Source organism: Folsomia candida, unplaced genomic scaffold, assembly GCF_002217175.1.
Source record: "Folsomia candida strain VU population unplaced genomic scaffold, ASM221717v1 Fcan01_Sc006, whole genome shotgun sequence".
Lineage (NCBI taxonomy): Eukaryota > Metazoa > Arthropoda > Collembola > Entomobryomorpha > Isotomidae > Folsomia > Folsomia candida.
The window spans coordinates 6,081,293-6,098,354 of record NW_019091198.1 but is presented as its reverse complement, the minus strand read 5'-3'; the positions used below and the strand labels follow the sequence as shown (position 1 = coordinate 6,098,354).

The following is a 17,062-nucleotide window of genomic DNA, read 5'->3' as shown; positions in this document are numbered from 1 at the left end:
TCCTGCTGTGTCAACCAAGGGTCATCTTTTATAAGGAGTAAAAAAATGTAGCAACCGACCCTTTCCACGTAAGCATTCCAGCCACCAGATCCCATAACACCCAACAAATTCTAATGAAACGAAATGATGCAGTCACAAAAAAATTGGATATGATCCATCGAATCATCCTCAAAGGGTTTAATTTTAAAGTACAAAAAACGCAAAATAAATTCGCCTGATCGAATGTGCCTATCCATCGAAAGGGTTCAGTCGGCCCTGCAATGTCTCTAAGGTCACACTTCAACTAACTCACTCACCGCGCTCTCGCTCCCCAAACTGATAAGTGCATTTTAATCTCGGCCGGATATGGAAATTTTTTGTTGGACGTCATTAACATAAATTTACATGGTGCCGTTCCTACGTCTGATTTTGTCATGGACCTCTGGCCATTATATCGACACAGCCAGCCAACCCTTTCCTTAGTTGGACTCACGCTGTGCTGTGAAGTTGGCAAAAAATATACAAAGTTCACGCTGCCTTGTTGGTTGCATAACCGACGAGGATGCAAATCACCCGTAAAGATATTTGTGTGTCTGTGATATTTTTTGATTGAAAGTGTGTCAGAATGGCAAAGTGCACTCGAAAGTTGACATTTAAAGGCTCTTATGCAACTACTACGACATGCCAGGTAAGCAGATCTACATACGTACCTGCACTGCATACATACATAAATTATTCAAGCAGAGAAAACAGTGGTGGAGGAAAATGGCAAGGCAATCTAATTCTGACTGACGCCCATGGTCACAACCCTTGAATAATGGATGGGTAGATTTATACACATGGCGTGCTGGTGGTCACAGAGGGTTGACTTTCTCTTGGAAAAATACCATTTGACCGTTGGTCAGGGTGTGACTGATTATACAGTCTAATTTTTTAAATAGATTTTTCTTGGCACGAGGCTGACAGTAAAAGTGGGGTCGGGTTGAGAAGAGGTGAAAAGAGCAACAGGACTGATTGGGTTGTCAAGAAAAATATAGGAAACCGGTTGGACAAGATAAATTGGTCATTGCTGAGTGAGTGGAGGGCACACTTATGTCCACTCCACCCCTGGAACAAGTTCATCAATCGGTCAAAGAAACAGCAGGATGCGTACTGAAAGCGATATAACCTATAAGTTGTAGTACACTATTTACGTACGTCCAAAAAATTTTTGGACCTTGCATTTTGCACCCGAATCATTCTAAGCATTTCAAGCAAATTTGTCTGGATTGATTAAATTTCATCTTTAACACATTGTAATAATTTCTACAATTAAGCATCAATTTGCAGAGAAACGACAAACATGTCACACACTTTCCTGCCATGAAATGATAACAGAGCAATTAGAAAGGTTGGTTTTGTACTAATAGGAAGTGGTAGTGGAAGGGAGCAAAAATGGCGTTTTGAGGTAAACGAGTTTTTGATGTGGTCAGTAAGTGACAGGGAGTTTTGTTTGGCTCGGCCTCTGCAATAGACACTCCCACCCGGGTTACTTTTCCTCCTTTTCCCACTGTTTCCCTCCCGCAACATGCCAGCTGCTCTCGATACATGTCCCAATGCCTTTCCACACCTATCATCAACTCGATTAATGATTCTGCATGCAAGTACATTCAATTTTCATGCGGATTCAGAAGATGTTCCAAAAACAAAAAAAAATAACTCAAAAATTTACGAGTAAAAAAGAGACGCAACAAAACATTACAAGTGTGAGTTGCACTTGGCGGATAATCAAGAGCTGATACTGGAAGATCGACATCAGTCAATTAGTTGGGCGTTGAAGTGGTCGATGAGGAAAGATAGGGTTTGGAGTGGTCATTGGGAGAGTGACACAAATAAATATGTTTGTAAAGAGGTATGCAATTCGGTGAGAGTCGTCTCAGCCAGTCGTCCATAAAAAATCTAACCCCCTTATTGACTGTCTGTACAATATCGATTGATTTGGTCAGATAAACAAACCTCTGTTCAATATATACGACAATGGATCATGAGGGTAGAAATGTCGGTAAATAGTATTAGTTAAGATTGGATTCCTTTTTTTGCAAAATGTACAGGTTACTCGAAACTATGGAAGAATACTGTCATACAAATTTGAGTTCTTTACATCAAACATTTTGAAAAGAAATAGAGCCATAGACTCAAAAAGTTTGGCATTGTCATATAGTTTTCATTAATGTGGAATCATATTTTATTTCATGCAAGGCTAAAAGGAAAAAAATAACTATTTATAAAATTCTTATTATTAAAAAATAGTCTCTTAAGGAACTATTTTTGCATGCTGCGGCACACAAAAAATTGTTGGACATTGTTGATTTTAAATTAATTACTAGATGCACTATGTAAATATCTGGATAAGTATAAACCTTTCAACAATTTTAAAATTTGTATATATTCTACAAAATTGTTATTTTGACTGGCATTAATTTTTTCGACTTAATTTATAATTTCGTATAATTTTTTATTAAATAATATTCATCGTGGTGACACAGATAACACTGCAAAAACTAGAGTTATTCATTCTTTACTTTGAAGCAATACGGAACAAAACGAAGAAGGTATAAAGTCATTTTATAAATTTTATTATATTTACGAATTTGAAACACAATAATACAAGCACTCCGTTCATGTTCTGGGAATCATGTTTCGGGTAAAAGCAAACAAAAGGAAGCACTTCCCATTCGAATACTAACGGGGCATGATTGCATATAGATGGATGGTAGTATCCCATACAAGCACCGAACAGTGGATGTTGTATTCATTTGAAATGGACGAAAAGGGTGTAATGTGATCTCATGATGCCTCCATTTCATCCGAATTTTTTTCAAATTGACTACCAACCAACCGAACTTCGGGTTTTCTCTGCTCAACTCTCCCAATGTCGACGTCCATGGTTCTCGCATGCACTATGATGTCCACACGTATAAATTGAAAAGTTGGTATTTGGCGTAGGGTGAGCAAGGCGGATGCTCTGCTAGAAATACGGGACAGCTTTCCTTGTGCTGACGCCGGGGACGTCGACATGTGAGATGTAATGAGATAGTGATGGAATGATGTCCGAAGACGTTGGCCGTTTCCTTCCTCCCTTCAAGCCCGTCACTCAACGTCTCCCCTGGACAATGCTCCCCTTCCCTCTCCTCCGTCTTATCTCCCTCCCTCCCTCCTCCGCACAATGCTCACTCCGTTTCAAATCCAAATTTTCATTTCCCATTATCTCCAAAATGGGATTCTCCACCACCAGAAGGTATTTAGGTACGTAGTGAAAGAGCGAGAGAGAGAAAATTCCTTTCATTGGACACCTGACCATCACGACGACGACGACGACGACGAAGACGCCGATTCGTATCGTGCTCACGAAATGCACATCCGTGAGTGAAAGCTGCTGCTGCTGCTGAATTTCTTTCGCCAATATAAATTCTTCCAGTGACTCTTTCTGCTGCTGCTGCTGGTGATGTGGTGGCTGAGATTCATGCACGATTATTTTCAGTGGTGTGGAAAAACGGTGAATTCCGAGAGAACGAGTTTGGGAATTTTTGAGGGAGACTTTTTAGTGAGTTGGTCCTTGGTACGTACATATGTGCGGACGGGGTGTGAGTGAGATGAGATTTTTAAAATTTGAAAGGAGAGAGATGCATCTGGAGCCATTGCATGTGTGCATAAATTCCCCTCATTTGCATAGATAATGTCCATTCCCCTAAATAATCATAATCAGTTGGATTTACTCTTTGTAATCATATGCACCACTCCGTATGCTCCCATTCAATGGACCTCATTTGCATTTACATTCTCTGCTCCCTGTCCTGCCAAGGGTGCATGTAACGGGTGCTATGATGCTCTCCTGTCCCGTGTAGCAAACCTCGGAGCGTTATAGCTGTGTAGCAGCAGCAGCAGCAGCTGAATTTTAAATTCAAGATGCGTACTCAAGACCACTACAAAGGGCCACCATTGATTAAAATAGTGTCATTTTCTAAATTGTGGAGTAGTAGCTGATTATATGGAGGATACTTAACTGCCTCTATCTGATCCATCCATCCTCCAACCTGCACTCTACGCGCTATCTCCACCACCACAACTTCCTTCCACTACGGCACACTCTTAAATTATGGTTTTCGTTATGGATGAAACTTTTTGAGAAATTCTCATAGGTGTCAAACCCTCATCTTCCGGCCAGGTCGAGGTGTATTTACATACAAATATGCATGGACACATAACCTGAGATTGTTTAATTTATTTCGCATGCTAAGCACTTTCCAGAAGTTCATTTAATTAAACTGATATTAAATTTTGGACGAGCCTCCCGTACGCAGTGAGCCAGATAGAAAGCTAGCGAACGAGGCAGAGAGTGACGGTTGTAGTTTTGTAGAAATTGACACAATCCCTTCTGGACACTGTGACTACTGGTTGGTTTATACTGCTTATCTCTTGCAGGCGACCAGTAATGAACCTATTTATTATGTAGGATGCACACGGGACTTAAAATTTCGGTTGAATAGAGAGTCTCCCTGTGTGCAGTAGGTATGTACATATATGAGAACCATGCATAAATGAATATGTGGCTTATGTATGTATATAGTTCCCCAACATGTACTTGTAAATATATGGCGAAAGTGGATATAACATTGCGTCTCACTAGGTTTTGGCCAGTATAGCGGGGTCATCTGCGACAATTGGCTTTTAGTGCATGCCAGAGTACTAGTCGTCCTGAGTCCCCCTCGACATGAGTGTGCATATCCATGCGTACATTCATACGTGTCCGAGGAGGAATGAAACAAAGAGATCACATTAATGGGAATACGTGGCTGAAGTGATGGATGGATGGCGGAGGAGGTGGCAGGAGTAAATATGGAGGAAATCGATAAATAATTCAGAGTGGATTGGATGTCATGTCGAAACAGTAGTGGCCCGAACAACTATGGAAATCCGTCGTCGTCGCATATGCATTTCCCATCCCAACCAAACCACCGAACAACCCGACACGACACATTGCACATAATCCACATTAGCACATAATAATCACAAGTTGTCGTCGTCCCGATCCGCCCATTTCTCTCATGTCCAGCCACATCATGATGAATAGAATACAGAGTAAAGGTATGTCAATCACTCTCTCTCTCACAGGTAGTCGTGCTACCAGGGCAGGTGTGGTTGCCTAACTCAATCCAACTAGTCTTGATTAAAGCCAATTAAGGTCCTGGGAAAGTAAAGCTCGTTAACCCTTTTCAGACCCGGACTAATATTTATTATGCATCCAGGAGCAGAGTCAGAACGACACATCGAGAGAGAAAAGAGAGACAAAACTGCTGAGAGTGAATAACAACCAAGGGCTGCTGGTGAATAAAAGGATTGGAATTATGAGTGATAATCATAGTCAAGGAGTGTCCTCCTGGAGAGTCCCTTGTGTTGTCCTTTCTTGTCACCATCCCGGGTTTCATTGTCACTCAACTCGGTTCAATCTCATTTCTCCAATCAAACCAAATCAAATAAAAAAATTCGAGGACAGGCACAATTGGAATAAGTCGGAACAGCGGGGCAAAAATGCCTTTTCATATTTCATTAATGCCAAATAATAAGAAATGGGATGGAACTTTTGTCAAGTTTTCTTTAGAGGAGAGCAGACGAAGAAGAAGAAGAAATTGGGAAGGGAAGATAATCCTCCGACCCATCGAGAATCCAATCTCCAGTCTATTCATCTAATAATCCGCCACCACCACCAATTTCAATAAGGTACGAGCCACTCTATCCTCCACAACCCTGTCCGCTTCTGTTACCCTTCTCAAGATGATGCTCAACAAAAAATTAATACAAACTGATCCACTTTTTATGCCTCCCAAAAAGATGTCCAACGTAATAAATAAATAAAAATATGAATACGCCAACCAGCACAAGATGCTGTTTGTTGGTTTTGTGCACTTCAGTCCGTGGATGAAAAAAAGACCAGGACGAAGAAAGCAATAACTGCGTCCTTTTCCTTTGCCAGAGTTTTACCGTGTCACTCGGTGAAGTTGTTTATCTGCATGTCGTATGTTCCTGCAAATTGGACAATATTTTATTGCCTTTTTATTTGCATCCCTTTCACAGGAAAATCTTTGGTCTTATTCCGATCTCTTCTGTGCATACACGCATCCTTCGTATTTACGTATGTATCCAGGAGCTTTGGTGTATTTGCTCAACTTGTATGCGTAGCATATATGTACTCGTGAATTTATATATTTGTTGAACCAATGCTAAAAAATTAGACAAAAAATACCACTATATAAAATTTACATTATGTTCAAACCCTAAGAAAAAAACGGTGTCAATTATGCGACATGACCTCACATCACGCTGTCTCGAAAATCATATTCATTCACAATTTAAATCATAAACACGTACTTATTGATTGATAGAGATGTATAAATTATACTGAACACCACCGCAGGAAACTGAGAGGAATATGAAACTGAATGAATTAAATGTCAGCGTGGGGTCATTAGCAGAGTGCAAAAATTGTTCAGCCCCCACAGTGTCGCTCCTGGAGTTCCAATACCCATACCAAAAAAGTGAATCAATCAAATAATCTATTTCAACTGGTGAGTGAGTGCAGGCCAAAATGGGCCTAATTATTATTTCAGGTTCATATTTTATACTTCCAAATCCATCCGTATTACTTTCCTAGGTTAAATAATAATGCTTAACTTAACTTCACATTGACCGGCTGGTCGTACGCATGAAGAAATATTAAAGGACGGAAGAAGAAGGGTTCAACTGGGTATGAGACGCTGGGCTGTTGTATCTGGGGGAATGATTATGTGGTAATTTTTAATTGGTCATCCCCACTTTTTGTTTGCCCCATGATGGAAGGTAATAAATCAAAGTGATTGACTTTTCATCTTGCCCACTCTCTTATTCTCATTCATAGGCAGGCTGAAAAGGGAAAGCGAAACAGCAGAAGCAGTACGAAATGTTTATTTATGTGAAGACGGTATAGTTCCCCATTTCTTCGTATTCTTTGCAGAGGTCGATACTTATTCTTGGATGCGAAGACTGACTTGGGGCGACGAAAAGGATTTTATTTGTTTCTTGGCTGGAGGAGGAGGAGATAATTACAGAGAACGTTCATTTCTTACATCTCACACGGTGACCAATCATGCTTAATTGATTCTCCATTAGGGTGAAGAGAGGGGGAGAAGGATTGGTGCAAGCAGGAAGTAGTTTAATTTTTGGAGAGGATGGATGAAGGACCTCATTTACCTGTGATTAATTTGGAGGAACTTTACAAACAGTAGACGATTCATTAGGATTGATGAGCACATAGTTGTCGATTCTGTAAAATTCACAATGCCATAGAATTATATTTACTATGGACTTATTTACTTATGCACTGAGGATTGAAGGCACGGTTTGTAATGATAGATTCTAAACTAGTCTCGTTGATTGCAAATTCAAAATACGTAAAGTAAACATGTAATTCAAGAAATGCGTCTATTTTTATTTGTAGTTTTCCATTCAGCATTTTCCAGATTGTTCCGGATTTTGGACACTGGCAGGTGGATTGGATTGGATGGATGGATGGGCAGGGTTGATTAAATTCTAATTAAAAATTCGTTACCTCCAACTCTGGCAGCCAACTGTCTCCGGTCCAACTAAAAAATTTGAAGGAGACTTCTTGGGACGCTTGAGCGATTTCACAAAGACTTCTTTCTCCCCTTTCTCCATCCTCATCATCGGGTAGGAGTGGTACGAGTAGTTGTGTGTAGCATGTAGCCGTGTGTACGAGAAGAAGCCGTGTGTCGTAGTGGGCAAGAAGGCTGAGCTAACGACGACTCAGCAAATAAAGGGAGTAGTGAGGTCAATCATCTGAGAACTAATTTACAAGCCAACCAAGAGTCTGACTCAAAAATGCTCTTGAACCATTTCCTTCATCCATCCTGCAACTAATTGGGTCCTTGTTTTCCTTTGAATTTTTCATCTCCAGCAACAGCAGTGGGAGTTGAGGAAGTAGAAGATGCAGCCTTGTTGTCATCAAACCACCATCATTTCAAATAGTGGAAAGTTCTCTGCCTGGTGGAAGTGCCTGCTGATGCACACTTGAGGCTATGCTGCTCGTCACAAGAATTCAGCCAGACGCCTAGTTAACACGGAAGACGAAGGAAACGAAAGGTTGTTGTGGGGGAAATGTATATTAGGCATTGGTCGGAGGGGAAGCGTTGGTGGCTGGTCGGGTTGGTTGGCTATAGAACCGTCGAACATGCCACAACCAAACAAAAATGGCCCGAAAGGGTAACTGGCTATTTTATTATTCTTGTGCGAAATTTATGAGTCTCTTTGTGTCAGTCCAATGGCCTGTTCTGCTGAGTTGGCGGAGATGAGTCAGACCACCACCACCACCACTTTCCTTATTGCCTCCGAATGACCCTTTCTTGGTCCCCAATGCCACTGGGACCACATCAACATCATTTCCTTCGCTCCCATTTCCATCCAAATCGCCTCGCTTTTTAAACTTTAAACCCTGTCCATTCTTCTCTCTGACTGCTGGTTGGCTCTCGTGGTGTGGACAAGCTCTGTACCAAGTGACTCTCTCTCACTCGCATCTCGCTCTCCAGAGATAACAACTTAATTCGGCGTAGAAATTGGATGGATTGAACAAGTGGATTGGACATCTCCTCCACCAGAGCAGCAATGTGGAGTCAATGAGAGTCGTGGTTGAGGCAGCAGTAACAGAAGGATAAAAGAAAGTCCAACCAGCAGCAAAAGTAGAATCAGCTCTGGGAAAGTACAAGTAGTGGCCAGCCAACTTTTTTCCTCTCCTTTCTTTTCCTTCCTTCTTTTCCTTTCTTTCTTTCTCAACTATCGATTTTGTGATTATTTACTGACTCTCTTTTTCTGGTACGGAAAGAAGAGCAACAAAGACTTTTCTCCCTCTTGACTCTCAATCCCCCGACCAGCCAACCAACCAACCCACTCTTAACGACCACTTTCTCCCACTAATTGCCCTAGCTGAGGTCCATTCCTTCCTACAGAAAATAAAGAAATAAACAGAGCAAGAGCATACGAGGAGGAGGAGGAGAAGGAGGAAAAAGTAGGTGGTTGTTCACCAGCATTTTTTGAAATTTCATGCCCTTCAAGTGGAAGTGGATGAGTGGGTTTTTTGGAGATGCCAGCCAGGGCAGGGTAATGGAATGGTTCGTACTGCTGGTCGTATCAGTAACACTGTTATTGCTCAGGAATGGTCATTCGTCCGCCTCGTTGCATCGTTAATCCTAATCCCCTTCATCCATCCGTCCGTCCATTCCACACAGACATTTTATAGTCCAACCATAAAAAAAAGCTTGGGGGAGCTAAATGGTCATCCTTCCCAATATATCTGCCAAATGGGATACGTGCAATGGCTCCGAAATTCCAATCCTCTTCCCCACCCGTCTCTCTCTCTCTCCCATAATCCTAGACTTTTACATGAGGAAATCCACCAGAAAATGCCCGGATAATGCCGGCACGCAGACAAGGCAGCCAGAAGAAATATGTATAAGCAACCTGCTCTCCTATTTACGAAACAAGTCGTCGGCGGTCCGTCTGTCATTCATTCATGAGGACGAGTGAAGTGAGTGTCCGCTGTTGTACGGAGAAAGCAGGAAGGCATGAAGGGAGCAGCGGAAATGTCACATGGGAGCCTTCGCTGGAGACGAGGCTCAAGGAATGCGACTTGTGACATTGTGAATCTCCTTGTTAACTATGGCTCGCGTACACATGCACATTCGACGCGAAGAAGAAGAACTACTTACTGCATATACTTCGTCTCGTAGTTGGTTTGATTTGGGGGAGCGGTGACGTGGCATTAAGGATGATTCGAGGTTGGATGTGTGCCTGCCATCCGCGGAATGAAGGTAATTGGGATGATGGGTGGTGGTTGGGGGAGGAGAAGCTTGGGTGGTGGCGGAGGCAGGCTGGACGGACAGACGGGGAGGAAGAAGAAGGAAATCGGGCGAGACATGGAAATAATGGGAGTCCAGCGAAGCGAGAGATAAGCCATATGTATTCATATCTCCTGGCAACCCGAGTAGCCAAAAATCCGAAGAACGGAAGGAAGTTGTAAGGCTGGAGGAAACAGATAAACTCCTTCCAACATTTTTCACCGTCTCGGCCCCAGTCGCCATTTTTATTTCGAAAATAACTCTTTGACCTCCCGGCCCGTCTCATCTCCTCTGATTTATTGTTCCCAATATTTAAGACACTCCTCGGCTGCGCTGCTCCCTATGAAAAAACCCACACACAAACACAAGCATAAAATGCCGACACATATCATACCCATGCCTACCTATTTACGACCAGAGAAAGTAGTCGGCGTTGGAGGAATCAGAGTCTGCACGACCAAAGCGAGAGAGTATCGATACCCAATAACAACATTGGATTGGATGACGGGAGTTGGTGGAAAATAAGGAGTCGGATTGTGTTTTTATTCCAGAGAAATCTGGGCAGAGTAGTGGAGTCGACATGTGGATAATAGATGCATAGGCTGCGTAATAATATTATGGATGGATGGGTTGGCTGGTTGGAGTGAGTGGAGTGGATTTTCATATTTTCATATGCTTTCTCGACCAGGGAAATATGATGGGCATCCGCCGCCTCGTCGTCGTCGTCGTCGACTCTTTCTTGCGACTATGACTTCGGGGTGGTCCACCATGGCGGAGAGAGAAAGTCACGGGAGCGGAAGTGAATAATATTCCTAATAATATTTTCCCTATAAACCTTATTTCTCTCTCCACTCTTTGCACATCAATTTCCACATATCTTTTCCCACCACCACCACCACAAAACCAACCAAATTGGAAACTTCTCCTTCCACCTTCTCCTTTAAACCACTCAGAAATATTACATCCCTCCTCTCACAAACACACACACACGTTTGAGCACCACATCACCAATCTCCAAACAATACCGATACATACACACACGTTTCTGACTCTGCTTTCTCCGCACTGCTCAACCAGCTCGAGCATTCAAATAAAATGGACAACTCTGCATATTTAAATGGTTGGATCACAAATACATAAAAAGGGAAATGTTGTTGTGATACACTTGAAATTCATGACCATCGCATAAGAATAAGAAAAGACGTACATGCATATCGCGTAGCAGTGGTCGCCCTTCTTCTCCTTCTCCCCATCCAATCACTCTCATATCTATTCATCGAATATCGTGTAAATCCAAATTTCGAAGCACCATTCCCCATCCATCATCATATCCTCATCTTCCGACCTCAACCTCCATACACAAGCAAGCATATCGTCCAACGTGGAAAATTCACCAGAAGGAAAACTTGAAAATTCACCAAAGCCAACCTACCAACCAACCAACCACAAATCAGCCTCATGCTCTTTCGTCTTGTCGATCTTGTAGTTTTTCTAGATTTCGGAAGAAAGCAGCTCATCCCTGCTTTAAAGAGCCACTCAGGGAAGAGAAACAAAATTTGGAATTTAGAGTTATGCTTCTCGTACACATATGTGTACGCACTTGAGATTTTTTTTCAAGTGGAGAACTAAAAGATGAGAGATTTTATTGGAATATGGTTTTTGTTTGAGGCAAATTAAAAAAATAATGCTGCTTGGAATGCTCACCATAACCGAAAGCTAATTTATTTTCGCCTCGTCTCAATTCGGTGCATTTTGTTGATCCCCGTGCATGCACACACGTACGACGTACGTACGTACACATGTAGGCGTATTTAGATGACCCAAGAAATGACGCCATATTTGACGAGACGCTTCCAGATTTCGAGAGAGGTTTTGCTTGCTCCATTCAACGGCATACATACTACTTTTGCTGATGCTGCTGCTGTTAGAGAGCAATGTACATTATTCGTCGGAGTCTCACCAGTATCCATTCCACCTGTCACTGTCACTACCACTCACCTTTTGCGAAGGGTGATTTCTGTTTCAAAAGCAGACTCTCGACCGAGATTAATAACAATAACAACACAAGTCTCCATTTTTCAACATCATTTTTCACCGCACAGCCATGTATGACAAGCCAAATTTCAATTTCCAAATTATGTAGTGCATGCTTAGCTGACAATTCCTTCTTCTTCAGCCTCCTCCTCTCTTTCTCTCTCATGTTGTCACTCAGTCACTCACCCAGAGCACAAATTAAAAAATCCCTGGCATCACGAGACGCCGAGATGTGCATGCATACGTATGTATGTACACATGTGCTCATGCATAGTGTTCCTATTGGATTGAAGTTGTTGTTAAAGATTTTGAGTAGACGGGGAAGAGAGATGAGATGAGTGGAAAAGAAGAAATTTGTTGCAATGGGAATAGGTGGTTGTGTTAGGGAACATAAAATGGGCAATAAAGGAAAGAGAGCGACAGTGTCCATAAATAGGGATTTTTGTGACGTTTTTTTTCTGGGAATGTGTCAACTTGCGAATTCTCAATTTTACTTCGCATCGTCCCTTGAGAGGAATAAACAGACACATATCCATCCATCCACCACCTCGTTGCTTTCCTCCACTGGACAAATAACTCATTAAATTCCCACCTTTCCCCCTAATGCCACATTATCGGTCTTGCCACCAAAAGTGTGGTCCTCACGTCCTCACATCTCTTCCCCAAAAGGAGCCCCCATTCTACTACACGTACGGATGTCACCATTGATACTTGCCGTAGTTGGACGAATCTGTGTGGAAAAATGGGGACAAAGGAAGACGAGAAGTGGTGGTGGTGGTGTTAAAGGGAAGGCATCATCATCATCCTCCTCGTGAACCTGATACAAAGAAGCAAGCCGTGTCAAATTCCAATTAGCGAAGTGTGCACCTGACTGACTGCAGAGGAAGAAGCATCTGTATTTATTTGCACACGGGTGACTTATCAAAAGTCCAGAGTCTCAAAAGGAGACGGCGATATTAAATTTCCAAATGGCCACCTTCGTCTCGCTCCCTGGAAAGCTTTTAGTGAGATGGGATTTGGGCTTCTTAAGAAAGAAACGGCGACATGTCAATATCACACATTAGCCCCATACATCACATCACAAATCTTCAATTACACTTCCCTTCTCCCTTCAGCTCAGCCAACAGCCATCCATATTCATATCCGCTCCTCTTGGACCAATTCATGCATTTTGTTCTTTCCGTTTCCTACGACATTCCCCCCACCAACACTGAGAGCTGTCGCGTTCGTGCCCCTCTTGTCAAATAGCCTTACGCAATATACCCACCCATCCTTGGGAGAAGAAGAAGGCTACTCTTCTTCATGTCACGAACTTTGTGAATTTTTCTCGAGCACCAGAAGAAAGCCATTCGAACTCATACATCATCTATCCTCCAGCACCACTATCTATCTCCTCCACCACCACCACCACCACCAATGCATGCACAGTAAGGAATCCAGACAAAGGAGCAGTTTTTCTTTTGTGCACTCCTAAAACGAAGGATTTGAATTGAATTCGTATGATTGATTTCATACAGTGCTTATTTTTAATAAAATGGATACACCGCCTTTTCATCCCCACACACACACTTACTCCTCTCGGCAAGTAAAGCATCATCATCTCCCACTCCTCGGGTGTCATATCTCTACAGAAATGCGCCAAGCAGTGATCCAACCGACGCTACCACCACCAATCTCCATTCCTCGTGTGGCAAACATATCTACACAGAAACGAGGGTTCACAATTATCATAGTTTATTGAATTTGCCACACACAAATAGACACGAAACTCCAAAAAGAAAATGAGGAAGTTAAGCAGCTGGCTAATTTACATAATGTGATTGACTCACAAAAGAATTATCTGGACAGTTGTCCAACCGGTCTCTGGCATTATGCATACGGAGAAAGAAGGTTTCGCATTATGCACACCGGGTGGGAGTAAAAATGCGGGTTGACCATCCTTCCATCCGAATGAGACGAGACTATGGCATGATAAATGTGTGGCGGAGTGATAAAAAATGTCACCTGGAGAAAAATTAGTGTCCATTCTATTCATTGATTACTGCGCTGGATGAGGATTAAGAGATCCATATCCGAAACTGATCCAGCCAACTCAAAGGATGCTGACAATGAATAAACTTGTTTTCTTCTCCACGTGGTTGCACGCTTCCTGCATTTTTGTTGATTTCCAGGTAGGTAGGTTTGATATGAATGATACGAATACTAATACGAACATATGCAGAAGGGATGTCGTACTCTGGATATATACATATATTCTGACAGACAAGTACTTTCATTATTTTTAACGATCACCATTTTTCCAGTCATGATTCCAATGATTTGACACATTCAAGAAATAAAATACGGACAGATTGTGATATTTGAGTTTAGATCTAAAAAGTTTTCTTAGGAGCTGACTCGATCACAGAGCGAAGGACACTCAGAGCTTTCTCTCTTCAAGATGGGAAACTTATTTCCCTCGATTCAGCAAAATTGAGCGTTATCCGTTGGTCTAGGTACACTTTTCCATTTACTGTAATATCAAATTATGATATAAAGACGTTTACCACTCAGCAAATGATGGAACAAAATATGTTCTCGGGATTATTTTACTTAAATTTAGTAATAATAACAATATGAAACAGGGAACGTTGCGTTAAAAACTGAGGTTGTTTAAGGAAACTACTGTTTATGTATGTACGGTACTCAAGATGAACAACATACATCCATTAAATGACGAATGCATATTGCGACCTTTTCCTTGTATGTGTACTATTCTTTACTTGGACAATCTCTTCTCTGGATCTAGAAACCATTAAAGCATTCTTATCTTTAAAATGACAAAGTTTTGGTAAAAATCATTTCCAAGCCCTGCATGACAGTCCCTTTCCTGAAGTGACATTGTCTGAGAAGGTGAGGGTGAATGGAATAAGGTGGAAAACAAGGCGGAGGTGGATTTGCGTTTAAAAAGAGTGAAAGTGAGGTAATAAAGTGCATTGTCAAGGTCAAGGGATGTACCCTTGGCATTGTCTCGTTCAAATTTCTTGGGATCAATGTAGGTCACGTAGGTCGATATAAAAGATTTCCGAAGCAAGTTTCCCTTTCAGTTCACCTTCGGAATTACAGATTGAAGATGTGGAAATTGTTGCATATTTTGTTCTTCGTTGTACTAGTTAACCAAGCATTTCTGCATCCCGTGGGTACGTCAACGTGCTAATTTGTCCAAGTTGATTACAGTTTTTTTATGAAAAACAATCCCGTTGATAAACTTGATTTAATTTGATTCCTATTTTTAATACATTCTTAGAAGAAGATGGCCAGGAAAATTCAGCAAGACGGGGACGTTGTTTCACCAAATTGTGGAGCTACTTCCAAACTCGGGCTCAAAATATGACAGAGAACTTGATTTCTGGGGATCCAAATCAAGTCCGCTTTTTTCTGTATCCCGACCCTTAGTAATTACCCTACACTCATTTATGACTTTAAATTGACAGTGAGTTGTGCGAATAATTAAAATTAATCTTGTCATTTTATCCACAGCAATCGAGATTACTTTGAAGAAATCGTGTACAACAATGTCGAGTCTTTAGCAAAAGCGAGATACAGGTTTGGATCTACATGGAAAATCTTGATTCACGGATACACCATGTCTCAGTTTGGGACTTTTCCTCAAAATGTGAAAAACGGTAAGACCAAATTTACTCAGTATTTTTAATGCATGCATTTAAGAAGTAATTAATCCGGTATTTTATTTTACGACAAACAGCTTATTTATCCGAGTATCGCAGAAGATTGGAACGGGATAGGAATGCAGAAGGCTACAATGTGTTGATCGTGGACTGGGCACCATTGGCTGATCCCAAACTTTCAGGAAATGCTAATTTTCTCCTCATGTACACCTTCGCAGTACGAAATGTCCAAGTCGTTGGTCAACGCGTGGGCGAGATGGTACATTTTCTTCGACAAAATGGAGGACTAGAAAGTTACAAAAAAGTAAGCAAACTACAATTATTGGTCAAAAACTTGTTAAAAAAATGCTAATATTATATTTTGAACAATGCAGGTCCACATTGTCGGTTTCTCTCTGGGAGCACACGTCTCTGGAAATGCAGGAACAACCATATTCAACTTGTCGGGAGAAAAAATTCCAAGAATCACAGGCAAGTGATCCTGATTCAACTATTGAAAAGTAAAAGTAAGACAATTCTCTATTAAACATTTTTCCATTTCTTAGGACTCGACCCTGCTGGTCCCAACTTTTACTTTGAGATCAAGGCCATATCATCTCCAAAATTGCGAAAAGACTGTGCCAAGTTTGTTGATGTGTATCACTCCAACCAAGGAGAATTCGGGACATTGTCAACGTTAGGCAAGCGAATTAAACTAATTCAATCAACATTTGGACCAGTTCTGTATTCCCACCGACAAATTTAATAATTAATAAATTCACAGGAAATGTTGACTTCTACCCCAATGGTGGTGGCCCATTTCAGCCCTACTGTTACAATGAATTCGTCAAGGCTGGAGAAAATAGGACGATGGGAGGTACGCAACATATGCATGACCCAATTTTCTCCATTTAACTATCGACAAAATAGTATTAAATTCCATTGATACATAAATTGCAGAAATGGGATCCTGTAGCCACAACCGAGCCCCGTTCTATTTTGCCAAGTCCATCTCTACTGCTCAACCACAAATGTATGCCTGTTCCTGCGACGACTACAAACACTTCAAGAACGGATGCGACTGTGAGGACAAAGCTGCATTTGGAGAGTATTGTGACTCCAAAACAAAGGGGATGTACTACCTTGACGTCGATGACGAAGTAAATTATTGAATTCTGCAAAACTAATGATCACACAACTTTCATTTAATTTCCAGAAAATATGTTCCCAATAAAATAAAAATCTTACAACTTGTTTTCCTTCTTTTGTCCTATAATAAATAATTGCATTCCAAAAAGAAAATAATTGGCAACATAAAACAATATCAATCACTTTCAACCATAGTTCTTACATCATTATCCATCATCTCAAACAACGTTACTGCAATATCTTATTCAACTACATACATACATTTGTACCTATGCACAACCCACTGTCGTTAACGGTTCAAAGGAAACATGTTCAAGTGAAAAGCAATTTAGT

General features: G+C 41.4%; 1 protein-coding gene across 2 annotated transcripts; it reads left to right on the top strand.

The window, feature by feature from the left end:
- The first annotated feature begins 373 nt into the window (after window positions 1-373).
- LOC110850617 (endothelial lipase) lies at window positions 374-16,821 on the top strand. 2 transcript variants are annotated; one of them, XM_035853356.1, is made up of 8 exons: window positions 374-667; window positions 15,220-15,367; window positions 15,453-15,598; window positions 15,679-15,905; window positions 15,976-16,072; window positions 16,147-16,281; window positions 16,365-16,457; window positions 16,541-16,821. In XM_035853356.1, exons 1-8 carry the CDS (start codon window positions 661-663, stop codon window positions 16,750-16,752), a joined length of 1,065 nt encoding a protein of 354 aa, XP_035709249.1. In that variant the 5' UTR covers window positions 374-660; the 3' UTR covers window positions 16,753-16,821. The 2 variants fall into 2 exon arrangements, with proteins under 2 accessions (XP_035709249.1, XP_021953752.1); XM_022098060.2 differs by lacking the exon at window positions 374-667 and adding an exon at window positions 14,954-15,112.
- The last annotated feature ends 241 nt before the right edge of the window (window positions 16,822-17,062 follow it).